General features: G+C 39.9%; 2 protein-coding genes across 5 annotated transcripts in view; one reads left to right on the top strand and one right to left on the bottom strand.

The window, feature by feature from the left end:
• fhod3a (formin homology 2 domain containing 3a) overlaps positions 1-17,363 on the bottom strand; it is a 39,723-nt gene extending 22,360 nt beyond the window's left edge. For all 3 annotated transcript variants that reach the window (XM_072447654.1, XM_072447656.1, XM_072447657.1), the window contains exons 1-3: positions 16,910-17,363; positions 11,527-11,636; positions 8,877-8,944 (exon numbers count right to left, since the gene is read on the bottom strand). In XM_072447654.1, the coding sequence (XP_072303755.1) occupies positions 8,877-8,944; positions 11,527-11,636; positions 16,910-17,074 (343 nt within the window). In that variant the 5' untranslated portion in view covers positions 17,075-17,363. The remainder of the gene's footprint in view (positions 1-8,876; positions 8,945-11,526; positions 11,637-16,909) is intronic.
• A 1,077-nt stretch (positions 17,364-18,440) lies between these two features.
• Positions 18,441-23,308, top strand: slc6a19a.2 (solute carrier family 6 member 19a, tandem duplicate 2). Of its 2 annotated transcripts, none has more exons than XM_072447659.1 (12): positions 18,441-18,669; positions 20,207-20,347; positions 20,435-20,572; positions 20,644-20,825; positions 20,892-21,002; positions 21,091-21,203; positions 21,353-21,481; positions 21,553-21,715; positions 21,804-22,008; positions 22,084-22,243; positions 22,857-23,019; positions 23,109-23,308. In XM_072447659.1, exons 1-12 carry the CDS (start codon positions 18,471-18,473, stop codon positions 23,268-23,270), a joined length of 1,866 nt encoding a protein of 621 aa, XP_072303760.1. In that variant the 5' UTR covers positions 18,441-18,470; the 3' UTR covers positions 23,271-23,308. The 2 variants fall into 2 exon arrangements, with proteins under 2 accessions (XP_072303760.1, XP_072303761.1); XM_072447660.1 differs by having other exon boundaries at positions 21,553-21,719; positions 21,808-22,008.
• The last annotated feature ends 887 nt before the right edge of the window (positions 23,309-24,195 follow it).

The following is a 24,195-nucleotide window of genomic DNA, read 5'->3' as shown; positions in this document are numbered from 1 at the left end:
ACTCACATATTTATCTCACATAATGGATAATTCCTTATTGCACATGTTCTGTTCTCTGGTGCAAGCACAGTAAAGTGTCTATGGGTGTCACACAAAGGTAATGTCACAGTTGGGGGCCAGCTTTTATAATCACTTAGAATTGCTGACTTGCATTTACAAGTATTTGTAGATGCCCCCTTCAAAAAAGCATGGCAGTGCGGCTGTCTAGGCCGATCAGGCTTAGAACTAGGTCTTTAGTGGGATCTAAAATAAAGAAGTGGCAATGACACAGTGTGGAGCTGATCTGATCCTAGGAAGTCTGTGAGTGTCAGTGTCACTCTAAATATAGGAGCAATGTGTTATACTCAGAGTTCAGCCAATGATCAAGTCACACAGTGCATTAGAAACTGAACTGAGAAATTATAGTTCTGCCAACAAAAATAAAGCACATTGTACCACACAAATAATTAATTATTCTACATTGATATGAAGAAATAATACTTCAAACTACAGTGATTATAAATGACACAATTTTAATTTTGATATACTGTCCTATTATTGTTTTGATGTATTGTTCTTGTTATTGTTTTAGTTCTGATTTGATGACATAATCAACTCAGGGCTAACAATGTTGATATTAAATCACCTTCAGCTCTCGAAAGCTAAGAGGACCTGGTTAGTACTTGGATGGGAGACCGGTGGAACACCAGGTTCCACAGCGGAGGAAATGTTGAGTCCTTTGGCAGGACACTTCACCCACATTGCCTAGTAAAGCGCTTTGAGGGTTTTGAAGAGAAAGTGCTATATAAATACACAATGACTGAACAAATAATCTTGTTTTTAAGTTTCTGTAGCTTCTGAAGGCATTTTTTTTGTTTCAACATAAATATTATTGCTCATGAACAGCTGTTGTTCAGAAAATTTGAATCTTGGGTCAAGTGATTGGAAAAGTAATAGTCAAGCCACAAAGCCAAGACTGCAGAAGGCAACTTGGATATTCACTCACTGTATATTTTGAGTCTGTTGCTCTTGGCGAGGACAGTGAAGGCTGCAGAGATGACGATAGCAGCGCGGTAACAGAGGAAAAGGCAGAGCGACAACTACAAAGTATCAATAGTAGATCCATGAGAGAATGGAAATCTTCTATGGCAGAGATGACACTAGCACCAGACATGAGACAAATGTAGTTTGTGTCAAAGCAATTGAGTTAGCAACTAGTTGTATAACTCAAGATGATCATTTAAGTGTTTGCAGACCGTAGGAACCAAGGTTTGCGTAACAAAATGTACGCAAACTACATCATCATTTAGCCTTTTGTAAAATAATAACAGATCCACAGACAGAATTAGCTCTCATTTAGATGAACAAAAAAATGTGTGATGAATTCTTTCAGTCGATACCAATATCCCATAATTGTCTTACTGTTGTGGCTAGTGATCGATATTATCAATACCAATATTGTGGTTAGATACCAAAATCGCTTTTTTAAAAATTCATGCAAGGCCCAAATGAAGTAAAGTTGAAGATAAGTCCACAAATTAACTTTTCCCTTTCGTAAAAATGTGAGTACTTTTTATGATCTTGAAATACAGCCAGTTCTTCATTGCTCTTATATTTCCATTAGAAAAAGACCAAATCTGCCAAACAATATTGTCCCAATTACTGGGGAAATTTTACTTATACTAACATGTATTCGAAAACTAGGACATTTAAATAAAGCTGGTGGAAGTGGCATTTCACCAACCGAATGAAGAAATGACCCTTGCCATAACTGAAATCTTACAAAGTCCTCAAACTGATGAAGGAAAACCACAGACAACTGTCTGGAGGAACTTGGAGCTGCACAAACAAACACTGATCCCTGTACATGTGTTCAAGCCGCAGAGAAGAGAAAAAGCCTGTGCCCTTCACTTGGTCCTGGCATCTCTACACCAGTCAAAGCCACCTCCAGGAATAGTCGCCCACAACACAAACAAACCCAGTGTCAATCTCTGCTCCAATGTGCTACCATGGCGATGACAGGCCCAGCCCACCTGCAGCAGAGCACTCATACCAACTATTTTAATTGAGACTATCATCTTATGGTTAGCACAAATTATTTGACAAAGCTACACTCTCGAGGTTTTGGCTGATGTGTCAATAATTTACTTAATTGTTTTAAAGGCTCTAAAGGCTTTAGAGACTGAGCCTGATTTCATTTTTTCAAAAATAATGGGCCCTTGATAGTTTTCAGCTGAAACAATTAAAAGCATATAGAACATGTAAAGGAATACTGTGCCCAAATAGGAATCAGAATCAGAATCAGAATCAGAATCAGAATCAGAAATGAACAGAATTCACAAACATAGGAACTTGTCTTGGTGATTCGGTGCAACATAAAACAATGAATAAGTCCAAAGAGAAACTATTTACATCTGCTATGGGATAAAAATAACAATAAGCTATAAGATTAAAAATTAAAAAATTAAAAAAATAGGCTTAATAGGAGTGAAGCAGGCTTAAGTGTCTAGCAACTAGAAAATAATTGCTTGGAGACTATTTGAGCACAGAAATGAGCAAGAAAGGTGCTTGGCAGTGGATAAAAGTTCGATTACACCCCTCGACCATTTATCGAGTGTCAGTGCCCTCTCCCTCCCCATTTTGTGCTAACCTGTTGAATAGTGATGGAAGGTTTAAGGACTGCACCACTTCATGACATCAGAAGATCGGGATGAGCATGGAATGGAACATTCTAGGCAAAGCAATAACATCATGGTGGAGGATCCCCACCAGAAAACTTACACAGTTCACCTTTAAATTGCTGATGCTACACTTGATCCAGACCCCGTTGCCAGAAACAAAAGGTGTCTGTGAGAAATATTGTAGAGTTTATTCCCACATACAGCAAAGCACGTGCAGAACAAGTGCCCAGTGTTTCTCTTGTGCGTCGTCCCTTTCTCGCGCCTTTGTTTTCCTCACGCTTCCTGGTGCGTCGTCACTAATTGTTTGGCACCAATGCCCATGTGCAGCAGCAGCACATGTGCCCGAGAAGACTGTGAGACCTTAGGCCCAAAATCACCTGTTCCTTCTCACTCTTCTACTGCCTAAAATCAGCACCACTTAACACGCAAATAGAACTGTGTGCAGGCTTTTGTCAATACACAGAAAGATCTTATGGATATTTTGTTTTGCTCTAAATATTGTGCAAAACTAAATCATGGCCATGCTTTTTATTTTCATCAGCCCATGTTTGTCAACTCTTGGGCATCTATTTAATGCAACTGTGACCATTTCTAGCAGCTCCGACAAATTGACACCTCTATGCCAGTTGATTTATCGGAATCAGTATGTGGTCTACATTTTGCACCTGTACATGAGTGACAACCTGAAACTCCTCTCTTAATCTGGCAGGTGCATTTCCTCCCGCTTTGTTTTCCCTTGTGTTTCTCACTAAAGCGATGGAGCAGCTCACTGGAAACTCTCCTTGTGCCTGTCCCATTCCACACATCTCCTAAAGCCATCATGCCTCTAACCTCACGGCCGATGCCAAGCCTGCACATTTGGCATGTTTACCTTTGAGTGACTGTAATGTTTTATTATGTTATGTCACAGGAATGAAAAGTACTCAAACAGACCCGTGCAGGGTTTGTGTCGGCACAGAGGGGTGCACGTGGACAAGTCAGCCGTTATGCTCTCATACGCAGACCTGTCGTGATGTATTTTGTGCTTGATTCCAGTAAATGAAGCATGTCTTGGGACAGCTAACCCCAAACAGCAGTGTGCGGAGCCAGATCACAACAGCTGGCTGCTCCTGTTTGTGAGAGAAACTACAGCTTTGCGAAAAAGCTGCCACATCCACATTGACACACTTTAAGCCATGTGTCATTCACTGCAAACGATCTCAACAGAACTGACACTACAATATTATATAGTGTCATTCTGCCTTTTCTGTTTGCATACAGTACATAGCTCGCTGCTCAGTCGCAAAGTGGCCCATTCATTTCACAGCGAGATAGTCCTGAATTGAATAGGGATGTTAAGATTAATTTGGTTCATCGATTAAATTATTATTCATGTCTCACCTATATAATTGTTAGAACTGAAACATACCAATAGTGGCAATATTTAAAGCTACAATTCATTTAAATACATTAACAATACATTTCAATTCAATTTAATTTCCATTATATTCATATGCGACTCCAAAAAGGTACATCATTTTTTCCATTATCTGGCTGTATATGATTTTATGGTATTTACTTTATTATGAACTTCAGTTTGATTTACAATAGTGATCAACGAGACACTGTGAATTAAACTGAATTAATGGTTTCTCAGTTGTTTGACCATGAGGTAATCCCAGCAAATATAATTCTGCATTCTGCATATCATATATTAAAGTACCCGGACACCAAGGAATGATGGACTTTAATGCAACAGGATAACATGGAAGTCTGAATCTCAACAGCCAAAGCTATTTCACCTCAAAGTCACCGAGCCCTTTTCTCCAGGCTGTGTCCTCTGCAGCAGAAGGACATGGGAACAGCTGCGAGATCGATGCGTGTTACGAGCTCCTGTAGAGCAGTAGCAGCAGCAGCTTGTGCCGTTAAGTTATTCCCCCACTTTCCTCGCTCTGTACTTCCTTCCCCAAAGCCCCATCAGCCCAATGTCAGCAGCCCTTGAGCCATGACTCATGTGGGTACAATGCACAGTCACTCCTCAGGGTCTCTGTGCTGGTCAGACGGAGAGGAAACTATTTCACTTCACCTTTTTTTTCTTTTTCACATTACTCCAAGAACAAAATAAGGAACACGGTTTGTTTGTTTGGGATGTACAACTGCCAATTTTAAGTAAAACAAACACTACAAAGCGTCAACACTGAACCCAGATACACTAAAGATATCACAGCTAGGCAGATAAAAGTAGATGAGTGACAGTTCTAAGCTTGTCCTGAGCAGTGATGCAGAGAGACAAATGTGTGTGACTCATGAGGATCCGAGGGTCCAGCTTTGAGCCCAGGCCACTGTTGTCAATCACGTACAAACTACAGTAGGTGAAGACGCAAAATAGATGTGTAGAATCTCAACTCAGACAATGGATTATGGATTATTTTACACTAAATGTGATTATCCACATTAAGTACAGTTAGAGTGAAAACAAACATTTTAACAAGTGTTAGTATAATGGGTTTAGCAGGTTGTTACAAAATGTTTCAGTGCTTTTAGGGTTGCACAAACACACACATTTATCTGCAAATTAAATATTGTTATAACCAAAAATGAAATCAGCAACAACAACAAAAAAATCTTCTAAAAATGTGCTCTGCTGATTTCCCTGTGTCGTTGTTGTTCCCGGAGCATCATTCTTGTTGTTGGTCAAGAACACTTCTGAACACAATATAGTGTAGAAAACAATGGCTGTGTGTGTCTGCTACACCAAGACTAAATAAACATGATGGCTTCTTACAAAATCTGTGATGGCCTTTGGATAACCTATTCTACCTTTTGAATGTTTGAAAGTATTTGTAATAGCAGCCATAGCAAAAAAAAAAAGTCCTATGTCCCATAAATATACAGTTGCTATCTTCATAGGGTCGGATTTTGAGCTCTGTGTCCCATATCCCTGCAAATGTATCCAAAACCATTAATTTGACCCGGTTTTTGACCACTTTGATACCTGCCAACAATAAAGAGAGGAATATATTGTTGTTTCTTTGGCCAAAATAGAGAAAATCTGTCTTGTTTGTGAGTGGTGCAAATTTGACTGCAGTGTGTCAGATAAAGCCTCTGATTCGTCTACTTTTACAGCTACAAGCCACAGATGTCGTTCTGAACTCGACCATTAGTGAGCATTATCTCTGTGTCACACCATGCCATTACCAGGCCTTATCTCCCACAGGCCAGGGCAGCTCACAGTAAAGCGCTGCTACGACCAGCTGGGCTCTCCTCTTGTGCTGCTGCTTCAGGAAACAATGTTAGCAACAATACACGATTGGTAGAGTAACATACGCTGGTGACTGCAGTCAGCCAGTGTGAAGACGCACAAGGGCACAAGCCAAAACATTATGTAGCATGGTTAAAAGGGACTAAACAGGATGTGTTTTCTGTTCTACTCACACTTAATCATTTAGAATAGATTTCTCAAAGTGATTTCCTTAAAATATGATACAATCAGGGATATTAGAGGGTAGGGCGTATTGTCTATGATGGATTCTTTCGCACCAAGCACATATATTGCTACTATTGTGTTTTCCTCATTGTCCACTCCAGCCTCAGTGTGAAAATCTCTAAAATGAAACTGCTCAATACAATGCCTTTTATGGGCTACACAAAAATCTAACTTGTAATGCACCCTCCTTCATTACACTAGATTTATAGCCATAGTATCGATAGTAGAAGCATTAAAGTAACAATACTAATTAAATCCCATAAAAAGGACAAACTTTGACCTTTCATTTTAGTTTTGGATTGAGCCTTATCAGAACTAGAATAAGACCACAGGGATTTCTGGGATGAAAATGTCAACCTATTGTCTAAAACCTTGACCTAAAAAACAGTATATTCCTTAGTATCAAAATTAAGTTGGAAAGTTTAGTATCGTGACAACATTATTTGAAACAGTATTATTATATCCATAACAAGCGAATACATGTAAAGTAGAATATGCATCTTACAAAAACAGTGCATAATACGTTCCCCTCAAGTTACTCTGTGTGGTCCTGGACTGTTTCAACTGTTTGCACTTTGTATTTTAAAGAACACCATTCTGGATAATTTCTTTATGAGGTAATTTATTTCCTTTATTTCCAGCGTTTTCCTTCCTGTAACTCACTTCTAATGAGCCGAGCCACAGCTTGGCACAGCTCTTCCTCACATGTTTCTGTGCTGTCAACACTTTCTAAAGATAACACCTCCACCTCTGCTCCGCGCCTGCACCACCTCCTGTCTCCGCCCCTCGGCTGCAGGCTAGTCTACATCAAACTCACTCCTGGGGCTAAATGTAACCCCAATACACAGACCGAACCTGCCATGAAGCCAAGAGATACATAGAGTCAGAATGTCTTTTCCCCTACACATTCTGCACTAGCTACGCATTTGACTAAACTATTTGCCTCACACACACTACTTGACACCACAGGACGATAATCTAAACACTTTTTTATGTTATCTGATTATTTATTATATGAATTCCCAAAAACGATAAGAAGAAGGGCTTTTAGGCTGACTTTACACAGACAGCTGAATTCACAAACTCACAAGACTCTTTCTATTCTGACCATTGACTGTATACAAAGATCTTGACCCGCTCCAACTGCTGCGTTTGAGCTCAAATCTATTGGTGAATGGGACTCATCTGACCAATCACAGGGCAGGGTTGTGGCTGAGGCGGAAGCCAAAAGCGAAGCCCCAAAACAAACCAAAACAAACATGGCGGCGCAGATGGAAGTGGACTCAATGTTCGCAGAAATATAGCAGCGCGTCGGGCTTTGTGCACGTGGTCTAGAAACATAGGTGTGACATTGTCTCATCTAGATTTGGAAAACGTGTGATTTGTCAGCTTTTTGTGTTCGCTCAATCAGCTTGACATATTCGACGAGTGCTCCACTTAATATTGAAGCACCCAATTAAATAATTAATGATAATGCATGATATTCATCCCCAATAATACAATCAAATCCCCAGCAATCATCAGAAAGTAGCAGATAGAGCAAGAACCATCGCATATTCAGTAAGTAAGTTGCATTTCAAGAGCTTCAGTAAATCCTAAAGTAAAGTAAAAACAACAATGGCTGACTCCAAGAAATATACATTTTACACTGAAAGCTTCGCTGTTAAATGAAGCAGATTCGTCATTTAGTGGCGAGTATGCTGCTGACCACCACCAGGGCGATTTTAAGGTCAAGGCTCCAGAAGATTAGAGCGCGTTAATCGAGGGCGACGAGAAGAGCTCATTGAGGCAACGCTAAACAGAACAGGAAATGAAGATTTTCTGAGTAGAAACATATGTAAAGTCTGTAAAAATGCCTTAATGAAATTGATCTACTTAAAATCAAACATCTAAAACAATATTAAGATTACCACGATGTAGTGATATTGCTTGAAATTTATATAATACGAGAGACAGCGTGTGATTTCCAGTCCTGGTATTCCACAACTAACTATAGCTACAGAGTAAAAACCTTCAAGCTGCAGAACATTCACGGTAATAGTATTTGAAAATCATCCATGTGTTGTATTTATGTAATTCATATAATCCAGACAGACTCGGAGCTTTCATTGACTCGTTTTTCACAATCGACAACAGTCACGTCATAGCATGGGTATAAAATATATCATCATTAAATTCAAATTATAAATTATAATGAGCACAGTAAAATCACTGTTCAGCTCTTCAGACCCAAGACAGTTTGTAAAGTAAAAATACATGTAAAATATTCACCGCTATTGCACTAAAACAAGCCACTCACACCCATTGTAAGTGTGGACTGTAGCGCACACGTGAACATATGAGCTGTGTGGCTATATATACGTTTAGCCTACATGTACGCAGCAGGTGCCAATGATCCAGGTCAGGAGTTAAACTTGTCCATTTCTCCTTCACCGTGAGACAAATTTAAGCTATGAACGTTGACCTAGCAACTAAAGTCATACTGTTTTCACACTTACACAGCACATTTCTGACACTGACCAAATTACCAGTTACATTTTCGACACAGTTCGACTCTAATACTGCTATTTATTATTGTCGAAAGAGTGTATTTTCTTCTGAATAAAACAATGGACAATGGAGCTTTACTCAACCACTATTTACATTTCACCCGCATCACACAATAAATGTCTTTTGGCACAAGTGGGACCTGCTGGAGGAGGTACAAAACTACATGCACATGAGTCTGTGTGTGTCTGTGAAGCACTCACCAATGCAAGCGTGGACACGGACGGTCAGCTGGGTCCGTAAAACAACACTGTGCTTCTTCCCTCTTGACCTGGTGAGGACACACATGAAAAGTGTTAAGATTTAGTTAAAGCACTTCATATTACACAACAGAATAATACAGTATATATATAAAAAAAAATGCAAATTCTGATTAGAGCTGAGCGATATGGCAAAAATCTCTTCCTACCTTCTGATCAATCTCAATTTTATTTTGTCTCATTAAAAACAAATGTCTGTCATGATTAATTTCCTGAACACAAACATTTGCGACTTGACATTGACGATTTGAAATGACAAAATCTCAATCTTGATTCAAATCTGATTAGTTACACAGCCCTAGCCTCTGATACAGGTGAAACATGACATTTATAAAACATTTTCGAGCTTTATCAGGAATAAATGAGGACTAATAATAAGAAACAAAATGAAAATGAGTGTATAATAACTAACCCACATATTGATATTGTAATATTGATACACCGTCACCACTTTATTATCACACGCATTTGATTTATTTAGGGTCCACAAACGGTCAGATATAGATGCCCAGACCCTTTGTTTCTAGTAGATAACATGAATAAATAAACACCATTATTCATTCACATATTACTACTGTACAATTATTACAACTGGACATCATATTGTCAGGATGGTTGGCATATGTAGATGTTTATTAAACTGTTGCCATAGAGATCCAAATGACAAACATTGAGTTTCCATAAATCGTTGCACGAGGAGAGTTTGTGTTCCCCTGCACTGATACACATCTCCTGGGCCCCCGAGGAGAGGCAGCTGAGGGCCCGAGTAGACACAACACACACTTAGACACTCGCCTCCATATACCAGCATGGAAATACACACACATTCACTTCACTGTAGAAAACATGCATGTAAATATGACAGATTAGTCTCCAGTCTGAATATCTGTTCATACTCGCAGCGTCCAGTCCAAACAAATACTCTGGAGTCTGATCGTAACGCTGATAATGAATGAGTAACACGACAAACGACACAGGATTCTGTCAAAACATTAGTCCTCCTGACCACATTGTTGCATCTGATGAGAAATAACTAACACTAGTATATTTTCTTTCCTTATTTTTTGTCTTAAATGATCAAAAATAAATTATTGTATTTGTCAAATCAATTTTTCAGTTCATTTTAATAACAAATATTGCTTTCAGTCTTTATTTAATGAACATAAATAGACAAAAAAAGACATTTTAACACAAACTAAATCAAATGTATTTAGGGACAGAGGATTGGCTGTAGATCTCTCTATTAAAAAGCCCAAAGCGTATCATCAACAATTTGAATAAAAAACTAAATTGAAATAAAAATGTTTTAATTGCACAGCTTTAATTTACAGTTGACGACATCAGACACATTTGGGAAGTTATAACTTCCATCACTTCTAAATGTGAATAGTTGAATTTACTTAAAGAAAAAAAATGCAATAAGACTTTAAAACTTGACAAAAGTTTGACTGGTACGATTATTGTGAGAAGAAACATCACAATTTAACGATTATTCACAATTATTGGATCGTGCCAAAATAAAAGCAAAATCCTTTATTTCCTTTCATGCCAATACATCACTGTTCCATTAATACTTGACCAGTTTTATGAAATCAAACTTTCTGAATGCAAAAGAACAGTTATTGTGACCACATAAAACTCACTATACACTTGGCTGTACTTGTTGGGGTCCAGATTGAATAGAAATGACATAATTTTGCTTTTAAAATAGTCACAATTATTAGTTTTCTCACAGACTTTACAGATTTAACTACCTGTTGAGTATTTTCCGGCATTGACTGACCGACTGACTGGTCCCATCAAACCCAAAGCACCAAATGTCTTATGTCACATACAGTACTAAGTTATCCCCACGCAAACATAAACGCTCACATAGAAACCACTCTCTAGAGCAGCCGTGACTTGCACTCTGTCCGTCCCTAAGTGCCAAACACATCAGCATTACCATTACTCCCACAAGTACTTCTTTACATTTGCATACAGTCTAAAACTATAGTAATTCACAGCTACTGTCTGGGGCTGTTATAAATGACAAAGCTCTGTTTTGGGCAGTGTCCGTGCAACAGGTGACAACAGAAAACGTCTCCTAGGTTACCAAAGCAACTGATTTATTCACTAAATGTTAAATCTGACTTTACTTACTGAACTCTGGACAGTGGTATGTGCAAAATTACAGAGTGAATGTAGCTGTTCATGGTTTATCACTGATGCAATGGTTTGATGGGTGGAAATCCTAGAGACGTTTACATCTGACCTCCTCTATTAAACAAGGTATTTGATTTACTGGTTTAAAACTGGTTCATTTGAGAGGAAAATTAAACAGTATAAAGCTGTAGACTGTAAAATTGCAGTAGCTGGAGAAACTGAGGGTATATCAGTAGGGTTTCCACAGCGCTTCATATTTTCCGTGGACACTCGCTTCCAAGAACTCCTCATCCAGCAGCTTATGATTCTTCCCATTTGAAAAGCGACCAATCATGCAAGATATGTGCGTGTTTGAGAGCCATGGCACGAGTCGGGACGCCCCGGATAGGTAAAGGTGTTTTGACAGTGAAGACTTGGCGTGTGGAACTGTGAGTGGAACTATTCCTACCCTGTGTCATCCTGCTGAAATCCCTCCAGTTCGTCTCTTTGCTCGGCCAGAGATGACTCCAAATCCAGATAGGTGCCATTGTGAGAGAGCTGGAGTGCACAGTCATCGAGCTGGAAACACACAATCATATGCAAAAACATTAATGCCTCCAAGTAAAGATGGGCAACGAGATAGAACAAACAGAATATGCTTTTATAGGGACTTCAAATTAAGAAATAAAAACACAGAAGGGCTGACTGGTTTAAAAAAAAAATCTAATTGTGATTTTTTTCTTTGGATAAACAATTAGATTTGCTATTTACGTTTTAATAGTTAATCATGGTATCACATTTTAAACACGTCCAGGGGCTTTGCAAGAAAACAGAAGTATACATTTCAGAGCATGTTTGTAGAGGTATAAACTGGGGTTTAGCCATTGAAGTTGGTGTGATTTGGAAAATTTGATCATTGAAATTGCAATTTGGATTTGATTGCGATACATCCTGCCGCTCTACCAGACACACAATGTACTTTTTAAGTGAGGAAACTTTTCAGTCAGTACTTTTATTGATCTTGTTGAATGCTCTCGCTCTGACTCCAGTAATCCTGTGGTATTTTGAGAGTAAAGCGCTTTGATTTTAAACATACTTAGTTAACACATTCAACCCCGATTTAGGTACATTGACACACAAACATAAATAGGCTTTGGAAAATATGATTGTGCATATTAACGCAGAGGAATGGCATGAACGATGTCCCGGCAGAGGTGTGACTCGAGCCCGCAGGAATGAAACTGGATGTTGAGACAGTCTTTTCAAGTGTCTCTGCCTCTGCATGCGAGTCACACTCTGTTCCTAAAACCACTGTCTTGTCAAATAAAGTTTCTGTATGAGCCCTGTCGTTTGAACAAGCACAATGGTCCAGAAAAAGAAGCTGTTTTTCAATGTTGTGCGGTGGCTCTGTTTTCCGCATTACTGTTAAAGGGATTAGGTCGATGAAGCTGTTAAGCCTGCAAGACCAAATCCAGAAGAAGACATGAGAAAGACATTTTGATTTGTAATGCTTTAAACATGCGCTTTTGCCAAAATTACAAGATTCTTTTGGACGAGGCACAAGCACTCATTATGTGTACTTGAATAAAAGTACAGTCATTTCAAAATACTTCATTATTTGGGTAAAAGTAAAGCAAATTAAACCAGCAAAATGCATTTCTAACCAGCATTCCCTCTGTAACAATCATGTCTCTTCATATCATTATTATTATTGATTTTATTTTCTTCCGCAGCATCAGAATGATCCACCTCCTCAGCCTCTCCATCTCCTCCTCCTTTTCCTCAATGTTTCACAGAGCTCTGGAGATGGTTCTCAGAGCGATCACTTTCAAGGGTCAAATGGGCACACATTTAAGTGAAGTCATGCAATCATCACAGGTGCAAAAAGAGTTTCTGAGTTTGTAAAACAATAGGCGACATTGTTTTGATGAGCTGGAATGAACCGATGTGGATTCTGTCAGTGCATAAATGAATAAGTAACTCCATGTTATGTTTCCACCGTCGAGTCAAACTGGAGCTGGACTTTTGAAATGGACATATGGCGATCCAGTCAAGCTACATGACGACACTTGGGTGCAGATCACAAGGCCTGCGCTGCTCCTGGTCTTTTCCTCTCTTTTGGTAAGTGAGACGCGGCCCCGCTGGATGGACTCAGGGCTTAAATATAACCCTGCTATATTTACCAGGCTCTGAGGCAGCAGCATGCTAACGGCAGCTCAGGGTGGGTGTGTCTGTGCCAGCGAAACCTACAGAGATCTTGAAGTTGAAGAGTCTATTTATCCAAAGCATTGTTTGTCAGGCACAAAAATGAAGCTAAAACTCACCTAATCTGATTTATAAACTTCTTTTTCCCCCCTTTAACATATGAGGGATATTGTAACATAAATGAAGATGACTAGTTGCTTAATTTAAAAATGAACTATCCATCGTCAACTCTTATTTTTCCAGGCCATGATGGTTCTTGGATAATCTTAAGACAAAGGACAGATCAAAGTGAAGGGGGGGTTCCCATGTGGAGGGCTTAATCACGGCCTGTCCCAGTGCCCCACTTCTCTACTCGCACTTTCCACCAAGAGCACAATCTGTTACCATTATTCAGCAATAATATTTGCGTTCCACTATTTGACATGATGTCTATCAACGAATAAGCTTCGGTGCTTTGTCAAACTCCGTCCTTACCATCCATCTCCAGCATATTGCTATAACAACAAATATGACTCAATGATAAATACTGCTTGGACGGCTAGAAGCTTTGTAACACAAGATTTTAATGGCGAGCTCTCCAAAGGGTGTCTCTTTCCTAAAACACTTCATTTCGGTAATAGGAGGAACAACATAACAAAATACATCACGCTGAGTGGCAGCTCCAGAACAACCACACAGCAGTATATTTTGTACTGGTTTCATCAAAACTCGTCAGCAGAGTGTAACAGGGAAAGGGGCAACGGGAGTAATTACTAACATGTTAAAACAACACAGAGGCTGGCAAACTGTTAACGATGCTTTTACGTAACTGGGAACTTTAGGAATTGGTGCATTTTACCATTAAAAGTCACAAAGGCATAACGCGCTTTGAAGACAGATGAGGGCGTGCTCAGGGCTGCAGCAAAATACGCCAATATAGGTTTAATGAGGCCACTAAATAATTCTATAAATGTTGGACTGTTTGGGGGGAAAACTTTAATAGGGAAGGGACTAAACTTTGGAGGTATTTCTTTACAACTTATCCAGCCGATTGAGGGTGCTTAAAGGTGCTCTATGTAACTTTTCAGGTGGGGGGTCCACCAGCTGCATGTTTCCATAGAGATGTCAATGCTTTGCCTGGAATGTTCCACAGTTTAACTTAAAGTGTACGTACGGATGGATTTAAACACAAACTTCCTCAGACTTGTTCACTTCTTGAGCACAGATCGCCTTTTATCTAATCTCTGAAACCCCGACACGCAATGTTTTTGAACCTTTTTGAAGCTGAGCACTAATTTCCAAGTTGTCTTTTTATAAATCACAAACTAAACATGTAAAACTTGATTTTTTAGTACGTAGGCACACTTAATAAATGACCCTGACCTGTTACTTTGCTCTGTGGCGTTACCTGCAGATATGATTGGAGACAGATCATATTAATGTCATACTCTGGAACAATCCAAACAAATCATTAACATATCTATGGAGGAAAGCAGGTGGCAATAAAAGTTACATGATGCACCGTTAATGTACTATAATATACACATTTTAGCTTTTGCTCGGTGCTTTTAAACTTTTGTGATAAAACACAGTAAACATTTTCAGTGTAACGTTTTGCCTCGGACTTGATTCAACACATTCTGCCACATTTACTTTATATTGAAGACAGATAATTCAAGAAAATTCAAAGGTTGCAGGCATGAAAGTTAATCAAAATTAAACGTTCTGTCATAAATTCAACTACAGATGAAAAGTTGTGAGAAAAATATGAATCAAAACTAAAACTTTTATAGATTTTTTTGAAGATGGCACATCTTTGGACAAGCAAAATACTGTAAACTAAAACAGGTTAAAGCTCTGTTAGCACAAGAAGACGCTGATAATTCCCTTTTTATTGAAACTATGTGGTGAGTATGCAGACCTAGCAAGGTGGAATGGATCTGGAAGCAGCAGGGAGACGTTAGGAAAAGCGCTGCAGCCAGAGAGAGAACAAAGTATCCAGACGGTGGCCACAAGAATTCTGGGACAAGTGGCCTATACTTTAGTTAGCCATGCATGCACTCTGCTATCATCGCAATATAATCACATACTGTGGGAGACCATGACTTTTTGAGAGAAGAGGAAAACAAAGACAGGAGCAGCCATGTGTTCACCTGAATAAATAGGTCAAATCAGACATATTTCAAGATGTTCGCTGAGCATCTTTAGCACAGTTTGGCTTTAGGTCTAGTCCACACTCAAAAAGCAATACGTTTGGCTGTGTCCTTTGCACACGTCTGATGGGAACAAAATTGCTAACAAGAACAAGGGCCTGTGCCATGTGTCCCTGTATAGGTAGTAATCATAGGCTTTTCTGCTCCTCAGGAAATTTTTCATGTGTGTTGTGGCTTTCTGAGATGAGGCAAAATACATTGGGCTGGAAAAGTGCTTTGCTGTTGAAAGTTTTACAAACTTCAAATCCATCTTGGCTTTCAACAAATCTCAGTTTTACTCACAACGGCTATAGATTTAACAGAGGGCTGTTCTAAGGTATAATGCTAAATATTTGACATTGTCATTTCTGTACAATACAATACAAATCATGATGTCATATCTTGGCAGTGGAAGTGACCTTACTTTTGGGATATAATGAATGAGAGGACCGGCCCAATGGCCCACGTGGTCAAACTTTGTCTTGGTGTCATATTCTTATGATATGATAAGAAATTATGTTTGAGTCATTTATCAACGGGACTTCAATGAATACACGTTAGAATTAACAAATGATTTTTGTTATCGCAGAGATTGTGCCATATCAGAAACTAAGAATTGAACATAAATGTTTCCCATTAGAGAACTTCCTCAACTTGAACAGCAGAACCACTCAAATCCTCTGATGTCACTCTGTGTGAATATTACAGAGACGCACATGCAGCGGCCCACACCTGTTCATCATTTCACACAGTAACATTATGAGATTATTGTGTCAGATTAATCTGAAGCTATTTTGAAGCACACAGGGTTAGATATTGCTGAGGTCTTACAGGCTCTAACATTTGCAACCTTGTTGCATTCCTGGAGGTGGAAAGCCAATCACTTGTGTTGGCAAGTGTTAAATATAGCATCGGTGGCCATGGAAGTTTATTTGAGGGGCTGATGTGAAAAACAGCAAGACTGAAGTTAAAATGTTGGCTGGGTCAAGGCAGCATTAGTTCAATGTTATTATTCAGTCTGTTGCTATTTCATCTAAGGATGCACTATATATAACTGTTCTGGTGGAGGGTCCGCCACCCGCTTTGTCCCCATGGAGTCATCATTGCTTGGCCAAGAATGTTCCCCAGTATAGCATTAAACGTATCTATCTCCATGGAAACAAGCCAAGGTGCGGGTGAAGAGGGAGCCCACACATAGTAATGAAGAATACATGTTTTTAAGGTTTTAGTTAGCATATGCACAAACCTGTCATGTAATAAATGCATGATAGAGAACTTTAATGACGTGCTGTGGAACATTCTAGGCAAAAAAAATAATATCTCCATGGAAACAAGCAGGTGGCGGACCTCCACTCAGAAGAATAAAGCTAGCCTACACAGTGCACCTTTAAAAAGATCTAATGTGAATCAACTAGAATATTTAGAATAACATAAACGTGTTCCCAACATCTAACTTCTCTCTAAAGTGTGAAGTACCTTGTGGGGGGCTTTGAGGAGTCGGTGGATGCCGGCGAGTTGGTTGATGAGCGGGATGTCCTCTCTGAAAGTGTACAGCGGAGGTCTGGTCGGTTCCGGGAAGTTTGTGCTGTTGAAAGGATCAGTATCATCTAAGAATTGAACCCTGCAAACAAACGTGGCCATGTTTCATCCATGCACTGTCTCTGCGGAGCCCTGCGTCTGTCGCGGAGGCAGCACGGAGTCCCCTCCTGGTAACGACAACAAACCCAGGTCGCCTAGTGCGCCCAGCAGCGAATGGCCCGTGTCCCGGGACAGGGGGGGGGGGGTCAGGGGCGCGTGGGGAGGCGTGGGGAGTCTTCCGTGGACTCTTCCTTCCAGAGGATCCCGCTGCTTTTCTGTGGAGGCAGGTGGCAGCCGACCAGAGCAGAGCCGGACTGTGAAGGATCAGAGCAGCTTGGGACAGCCGGTCTGCTGTCTGTCTAGTCCCACTAAATCCAGCCCCATATCTATTTTCCTCTCAGCCTCATCTCCTCCTCCCCCTCCTTTCAAATCACTGTCCCGGCTTAGCACCGGATTCCAGCATGGAAATAAACACCATCACACAGCAAACAATAGCCCATCACTATTAACACGCCTCTTATTGTTGGTATCATTGGACAAGAACAGAAATACTTTGTGGGCTGTTTGTATCAATCCAACGTGGCTAACTGTTGATGGACATGTAGACCTGGGCATTGTTGTATCAATCAAGAATGACAAGGCCCAACAGAAGTGCTGGAACTGAGGCATGTAGTCTACTCTAACATCCCATGGCCTGTGTCCGGCAAGTGCGTGTTCATTTGTCTGTGAAGTCAACTCGACCGTTGAGTCTCACTCGAAACGCTCCGGTGGCGCCCTCTAGTGTTTAAAAAGTGCAAACATATTTTCTTATGTCGTTAAACAGTATCTATAGCTAAACTACTCAAAGGCCTATAACATTTAGGCAGAAAATAAAAGTGCTATTTCTGCATTTCTGTTTTGATTGTGACTGCTGATGAGCCAAAAATGTGAATACACTCCTGACCCTTTCTTCACGTTTTTACAGTAGCCTAAGTTGAGACCTTATAGTGACTTAGTTATGCTCTACTGTACACAGACGTCTGCTTGCGTGAGAATAATGAAACCGTTCCTGTTTGGGGTTGTAGATAACAGGAGTAACTCTGGACCTTAGGCAGGTACACCATAGAGCGGGGTAACTAATTACATTTATTTTGATAATAATGTTGCTGACAACATTTACCCCAAAAAAATCTATGCAAATATATATATATTTTTTGTTTGAATTAGCAAATCATTGTTCAGGCGTTGCTGATGACACCAGTGTTATATATTCACAGAGGTCTAGGCAAAAGTTGATGTTTTTGAATGACACACACACACACACACACACACAAACACACACACACAAACACACACACACCATTACATTTATGACCGGACACATGGTGCAAGACCAGCTTAGTAGATGGCCTGGAAACAATTTTGACATAAACCCAGAGATAGACAACAACCATTCACTACACCGCTGGGGCAGAACGACATGAGGTTGACTTTTCCCAACCCAGGGATTGAGGACAGGATTCCCTCCTATGAGAATCTGGAGAATCTGGAGAAGGAAGAGGCAGGAGATAGGCCCAAATGGGACAACAAGGCCCAGTACCTGCTCACCTGTGTGGGCTTCTGTGTGGGACTGGGGAACGTCTGGAGGTTCCCCTACTTATGTCAGAGCCATGGAGGAGGTAGGCCTGTTTTATAATCAAATGTAATATCAGCAAAAACAAAATAACCAAATTCAAATTCTATGCTATTTATTTTTGTAACACCAAAAATCACAACTCCTCGAAGGGCGACAGTGAGAACAGATGAAACCATGTTCATAGGGACTTGGCAATGTCCCCTGTCCTACAAATGACAAATAAATTACACATAAAACATGGTCACTTTTGGTTTCGTATGTTATACTGGGTGACATATTGATTGCTGTAGGATCTTCAAAGAGTATATGACAATTCCAATAGGTATGTCAACAGTTGTGATTTAAAAGCTATCAGAAAGTAGGTGAATAGTGAAAAGAATCTAAACAATGACTATAATACCAACAAAAAATGATCATATTGAATGCACGGATGCATTACAGATTATGAAAAGACAGGCCTGACTTGCAAATATCATGTTATGTAACTGTCGTAAAGAGGAACTGGCTTTACGTCAGGAGAGTCAAAACCCAGCACATCTGTTGAAATAGTTGAGATACACGGTTGGGTCACTGGGGCAAACCATTTATTCAGAAGTTAATAGATTAATCAAGAAAATCAACAATAATAATTAGCCCAGTTAAAAGTGTAGCTTAAGTGAGAAATGTCCATCCATCCATTTTCTACCGCTTGTTCCCTTTCGGGGTCGCGGGTGACTGGAGCCTATCCCAGTGACTTCGGGCCTTAGGCGGGGTACACCCTGGACAGTGGCCAACTTGTCGCAGGGCCAACACAGAGACATAGACATTACAGACAGTTCACGCTCACATTCATTCACTAGGGCCAATTTAGAGTCACCAATTTTGCCTAACACATGCATGTCTTTGGACGGTGGGAAGAGCCGGAGAACCCGGAGAGAACCCACGGTAACACGGGGAGAACATGCAAACTCCACCCCTCATGTGATGTTGGTCTGGTCCGGGAATCGAACCCATGATCTCCTTCTTGGGAGGCAAGAGCGCTAACCGCCTTTGCCACCGTGCACCCGTGATTTGTCACTTGTCATTTGTGAGAAATGTCAAGTAATTAAAATTATTTTCAATTTCTCATATGCTTATAGCTCAAAAATCAACTCAAACTGATCAAATTCCAATGATAATCAATCTATGATTCAGCTCTTTTTAATCACTTTTGAATCACCTTGTCTACAGGTGATGGCAACATAGTGAACTTTCAACTCACTCCACCCGCATCAGTGATAAGGAGCACAATAAAAAACAAAACATATCTGCTTAGTTTCTATTGACAACCTTATAATGAAGTATATTTATCAAACAAAATATTTCATAACTGTTCATGCGCCTGCTAATAATTTAAGATTTATTATTTAAGCTGAAGTGGGAAGACATGGGCAATCTGTCCGAGAAGCAGAGCAGACTATACACTGATTAAATTGCTTTTATTTTAGTCCTGTTGGGCAAAATGGAGGGCTGTGAGCTATGGGACGTGTCACAGTGAAACTCTTAATACAATTGAAGGTAACCGATGCCAAATATTCACGTGACTACTGCCTCCTCTTTAGGTGCATTCATGATCCCTTTTCTGATTCTACTTGTTCTGGAGGGAATCCCATTATTGCATCTAGAATTTGCTATTGGCCAACGCCTCCGAAAGGGAAGCGTTGGGGTCTGGAGGAGTATTAACCCCTACCTTACTGGTGTCGGTGAGTAAACTCTGAGGGATTGTAGTATATTAGTGTACGGTATAGTCACCTAACGTTTGGTTGGTCTGTCTTGTATCTCTCTTGTAGGAATCGCATCCATGATAGTGTCGTTCTTAGTGGGAATGTACTACAACACAATTATTGCCTGGGTGTTATGGTACTTCTTTAACTCTTTCCAGAGCCCACTACCATGGAGCCAATGTCCACTCAATGACAATCAAACAGGCAGGATACAATTTATACCCTTCTTTTTGTGACTCAAGACAGAAGCTGACATTTGTTTTTTGTTTCTACAGCTCAGGTATCTGAGTGCGCACGCAGCAGTTCAGTAGACTATTTCTGGTACAGAGAAACACTGAACATCACCTCGACGATAGAGGAGTCAGGCGGGCTGCAGTGGCCAATGGTGCTGGGTTTAGTTGCGGCCTGGACAGTTCTTTATGTCTGCTGCATCAGGGGCATCGAGACGACAGGGAAGGTTCGAGACATAAATCACTATATTTTCATTGTCATTTGGAAAAGGCTATCATTGATCTTCATTTAGGCAGTGTACGTCACATCCACACTACCCTATGTCGTCCTCACCATCTTCCTCATCAGAGGCCTGACCCTTGAAGGATCTTTGGAAGGAATCAAGTTTCTCTTCACACCTGATGTTAGTGGAGAAACTATTCTAACAATTCAAAAAGTTAATACATAATATATACTGTACTAGGAAAAATCCTTTGTTTGTCTGTCCACAGCTGGAGGAACTGATGAATCCCACGACATGGCTTGATGCTGGGGCTCAGGTTTTCTACTCCTTCTCTTTGGCCTTTGGAGGGCTCATCTCCTTCTCTAGTTATAACTCTGTACAGTGAGTCACTTCTGCCCTATCTGATAATATAACAATAAATGCCGGTAATACTCTGTTATTGTAGATTTTTTTAACAAATCTTGCTTATACACATCTGATTCATTTAGGTGTAGATTTGTATTCAGTGTGTCATGTTTCAAATATTTCAGCAATAACTGTGAGCAGGATGCAGTCATTATCTCCATAATCAACGGCTGCACATCTGTCTATGCTGCTACAGTGATCTACTCCATTATCGGTTTCAGAGCCACAGGACAGTTCAACGCTTGCCTCAATGGGTGAGAACAAACACATGAATAAACATTAAAAACATGGACAAATGTCAAATCATTTGAATTAAATTTGACAGAAACATTTTGACGCTGATGAATGCACTGGATCTGGCAGAAGGGACCATAACACAGAGCAACTACAATGAAATGTTGCAGAACCTCACCAGTTCAGACCCAAACCAAGGCATTATCCAAGGGCTCGACCTATCCACCTGTGACCTCAGAACATTTCTAAGTGAGGCATGTATCTGCATTCATCTTCATATTACTATGTTCTACCCATCAGCAGTAGACCTAAAACATGTATTTATTCACATGTTTTATTCAGGGAGTGGAGGGAACAGGTTTGGCCTTCATCGTGTTCACAGAGGCCATCACAAAAATGCCAATTTCTCCACTTTGGTCTGTACTTTTCTTCATTATGTTATTCTGCCTCGGGCTTTCAACTATGTTCGGCAGTATAGAAGGAGTAGTCGTGCCTTTGCAAGACCTTCAGATTTTCCCTAAAAGTTTCCCTAAAGAAGCACTAACAGGTAGGTCAACTAAACTAAATAGAACACGCATTTTCCAATCAAAACACTAACAGTTGTATATTTGATGTACTGCAGGCATTGTGTGTGTGGTATCTTTCCTGATTGCACTGATCTTCTCTCAGCGCTCAGGGGACTACTGGCTAGCTCTATTCGACAGTTATGCAGGATCTGTCCCTTTACTCATTATTGCTTTCTGTGAAATGATGGCTGTGTCCTACATCTATGGAATCGACAGGTACGGCATGTGTTTATAAGTGTCAGCAATGGGCAACACAGCATCTGTTTTGTAAAAAGAGTGAAAAAATACTGACATACAGAGGGAAAAAGTGCTGAATTATTATGTTGTTGTTTTTTCCATGGCCGATGCTGATTGTCTAGAAACGAGAGCTGTCAATGGCCAATAAGCTCTGCCAATATATATTTTTGGCCAATTTTGATAATTTCCCTCACATTGAACTTGAAAACAACTTAACCATGACCCAATTTCCCTGGAAACCCATTAGAAACTTGAATACTCACATTTTGAGAAGTGCCATCTCCATATCTTTCTATTTTGGAGATGTAAAGCCGACAGCCGACACACTAAAATGTACAAATCTCGGTCAAATATACATTGCTGTACTTCAGTGTACTTTTCCTCCTTCCAAACTCATTCCACACACTTTTGAGTCAGACCCTGTGTCCCTCCTTACTTACACCTATGTTACTTAATAAAGGCCAAAAGGTGAACAAACAATGCACTGAAATAAATAATGGTATTGTTAAATCTGTTATTGCAATGTTAAACCTAGTATTTTGCCACCTATTTCAAAATGTGTCCTTCTAATGGTTATTTCTGTCCTTGATAGGTTTAACAAAGACATTGAATTCATGATTGGGCACAAGCCAAACTTCTTCTGGCAGGCCACGTGGAGAGTGGTCAGCCCTCTGATTGTGCTGGTCATTTTTGTGTTTTACCTCGTCAGTAAAATTAGTTCCAAATTGACTTACATTACATGGAATCCTACTTCGGTGAGTGGAACCATCTCCGTCGACCAGATTGACCAGATGATATTTTTTCTGATTATAGGTGTTTTTTTTTCTTTTCGTCTTGTCTACAGGAAAACTTCCCAAAGCTGGAGATGCTGTCCTACCCTGACTGGGTCTATGGTGTCATTTTCCTACTTTCTGGAGTGCCAAGTCTGATAATTCCGATATTTGTTGTCTACAAGTGTTTCCAAACACGTGTCTGCAAAAAGAACACGCACAAACTCAGCTTTTAATGTGATCAGATGTATCGCAATGTTTATGTACCCATGTAATTAATAATAGTTGCACCTTTTTGTGCCCCTTTTGTGTCTTTTTTTTTGTTTTGTTTTTTTTTGTTTATGAGTTTATTTATCAGGGACAGTGCACATGAAACATTGACCTACAGGAAATATGCTTGAGCCAATTTATATACTAATTTCTATGTGCAGCTGATGTAAAAATGGCATGAATAAATGACAATAAAACACAATTTATCTTTTTTTTATGACTTGAGTTGAAAATATATCATTAGCATTCGTTTGACAGTAATTGACCGGTTAAACTGTTTGTCAAATATTTTTTATTTGCCAATGTCATGTGTAAATAGATTTATTGTGTCAGGTTTCAGCCTTGAGTTGTTTTCATGTTGCTCTTATCAGTCAAACATGTCAATAGGTCTTTACTCATGCAAAGGTTTATGATCTGTCTCTGAGAATAATCTTTACAACTGGTCCAACGATAATATGACGGAACACAAGAGACACTTAGAAATGAATATAATTTAACCTATACTTGAGCACTTATAGCCTTACCTCCCTACAAATCAAATCAAATCAAATCAATTTATTTTTGTAAGGCCCAAAATCACAACAACAGTTGCCTCTGAGGGCCACAGGGAGAAATGAATCAACAATGTCTGTGGTTGCGATGGAGTCAGACAATGTCTGTGGTGGCGAGGGACGATGTCCCAGGGTCCTCTGTCCTTAGACTCTCCTTCTCGGCCAGGAAAAACTACAAGGGCCAAACAAACCAATGATCCATCTGACTGCACTCAAGGTTTGTTTCTGTGTATCTGAAAGGTGTCGACACATATTATATTCATTATATGTTAGACTCTTCTATTCATTAAAATGTATTTTGTGTACACTCAAATTCGTATGATGTGTGCACAGTAGCAAT

This window comes from Eucyclogobius newberryi, unplaced genomic scaffold (assembly GCF_026437365.1).
Source record: "Eucyclogobius newberryi isolate DKJ021-1_F unplaced genomic scaffold, fEucNew1.0.hap1 SCAF_16, whole genome shotgun sequence".
Classification (NCBI taxonomy): Eukaryota; Metazoa; Chordata; class Actinopteri; order Gobiiformes; family Gobiidae; genus Eucyclogobius; species Eucyclogobius newberryi.
This window is presented reverse-complemented; position numbering and strand designations above follow the sequence as displayed.

Excerpts from the sequence above, each read along its gene's own strand:
- slc6a19a.2 (XM_072447659.1), top strand. The coding sequence starts at position 18,471 with ATGAGGTTGACTTTTCCCAACCCAGGGATTGAGGACAGGATTCCCTCC. Across the intron at positions 20,348-20,434 it reads CCCCTACCTTACTGGTGTCG|GAATCGCATCCATGATAGTG; the intron begins GTGAGTAAACTC and ends TCTCTCTTGTAG. Across the intron at positions 21,204-21,352 it reads TCTAGTTATAACTCTGTACA|CAATAACTGTGAGCAGGATG; the intron begins GTGAGTCACTTC and ends CAAATATTTCAG.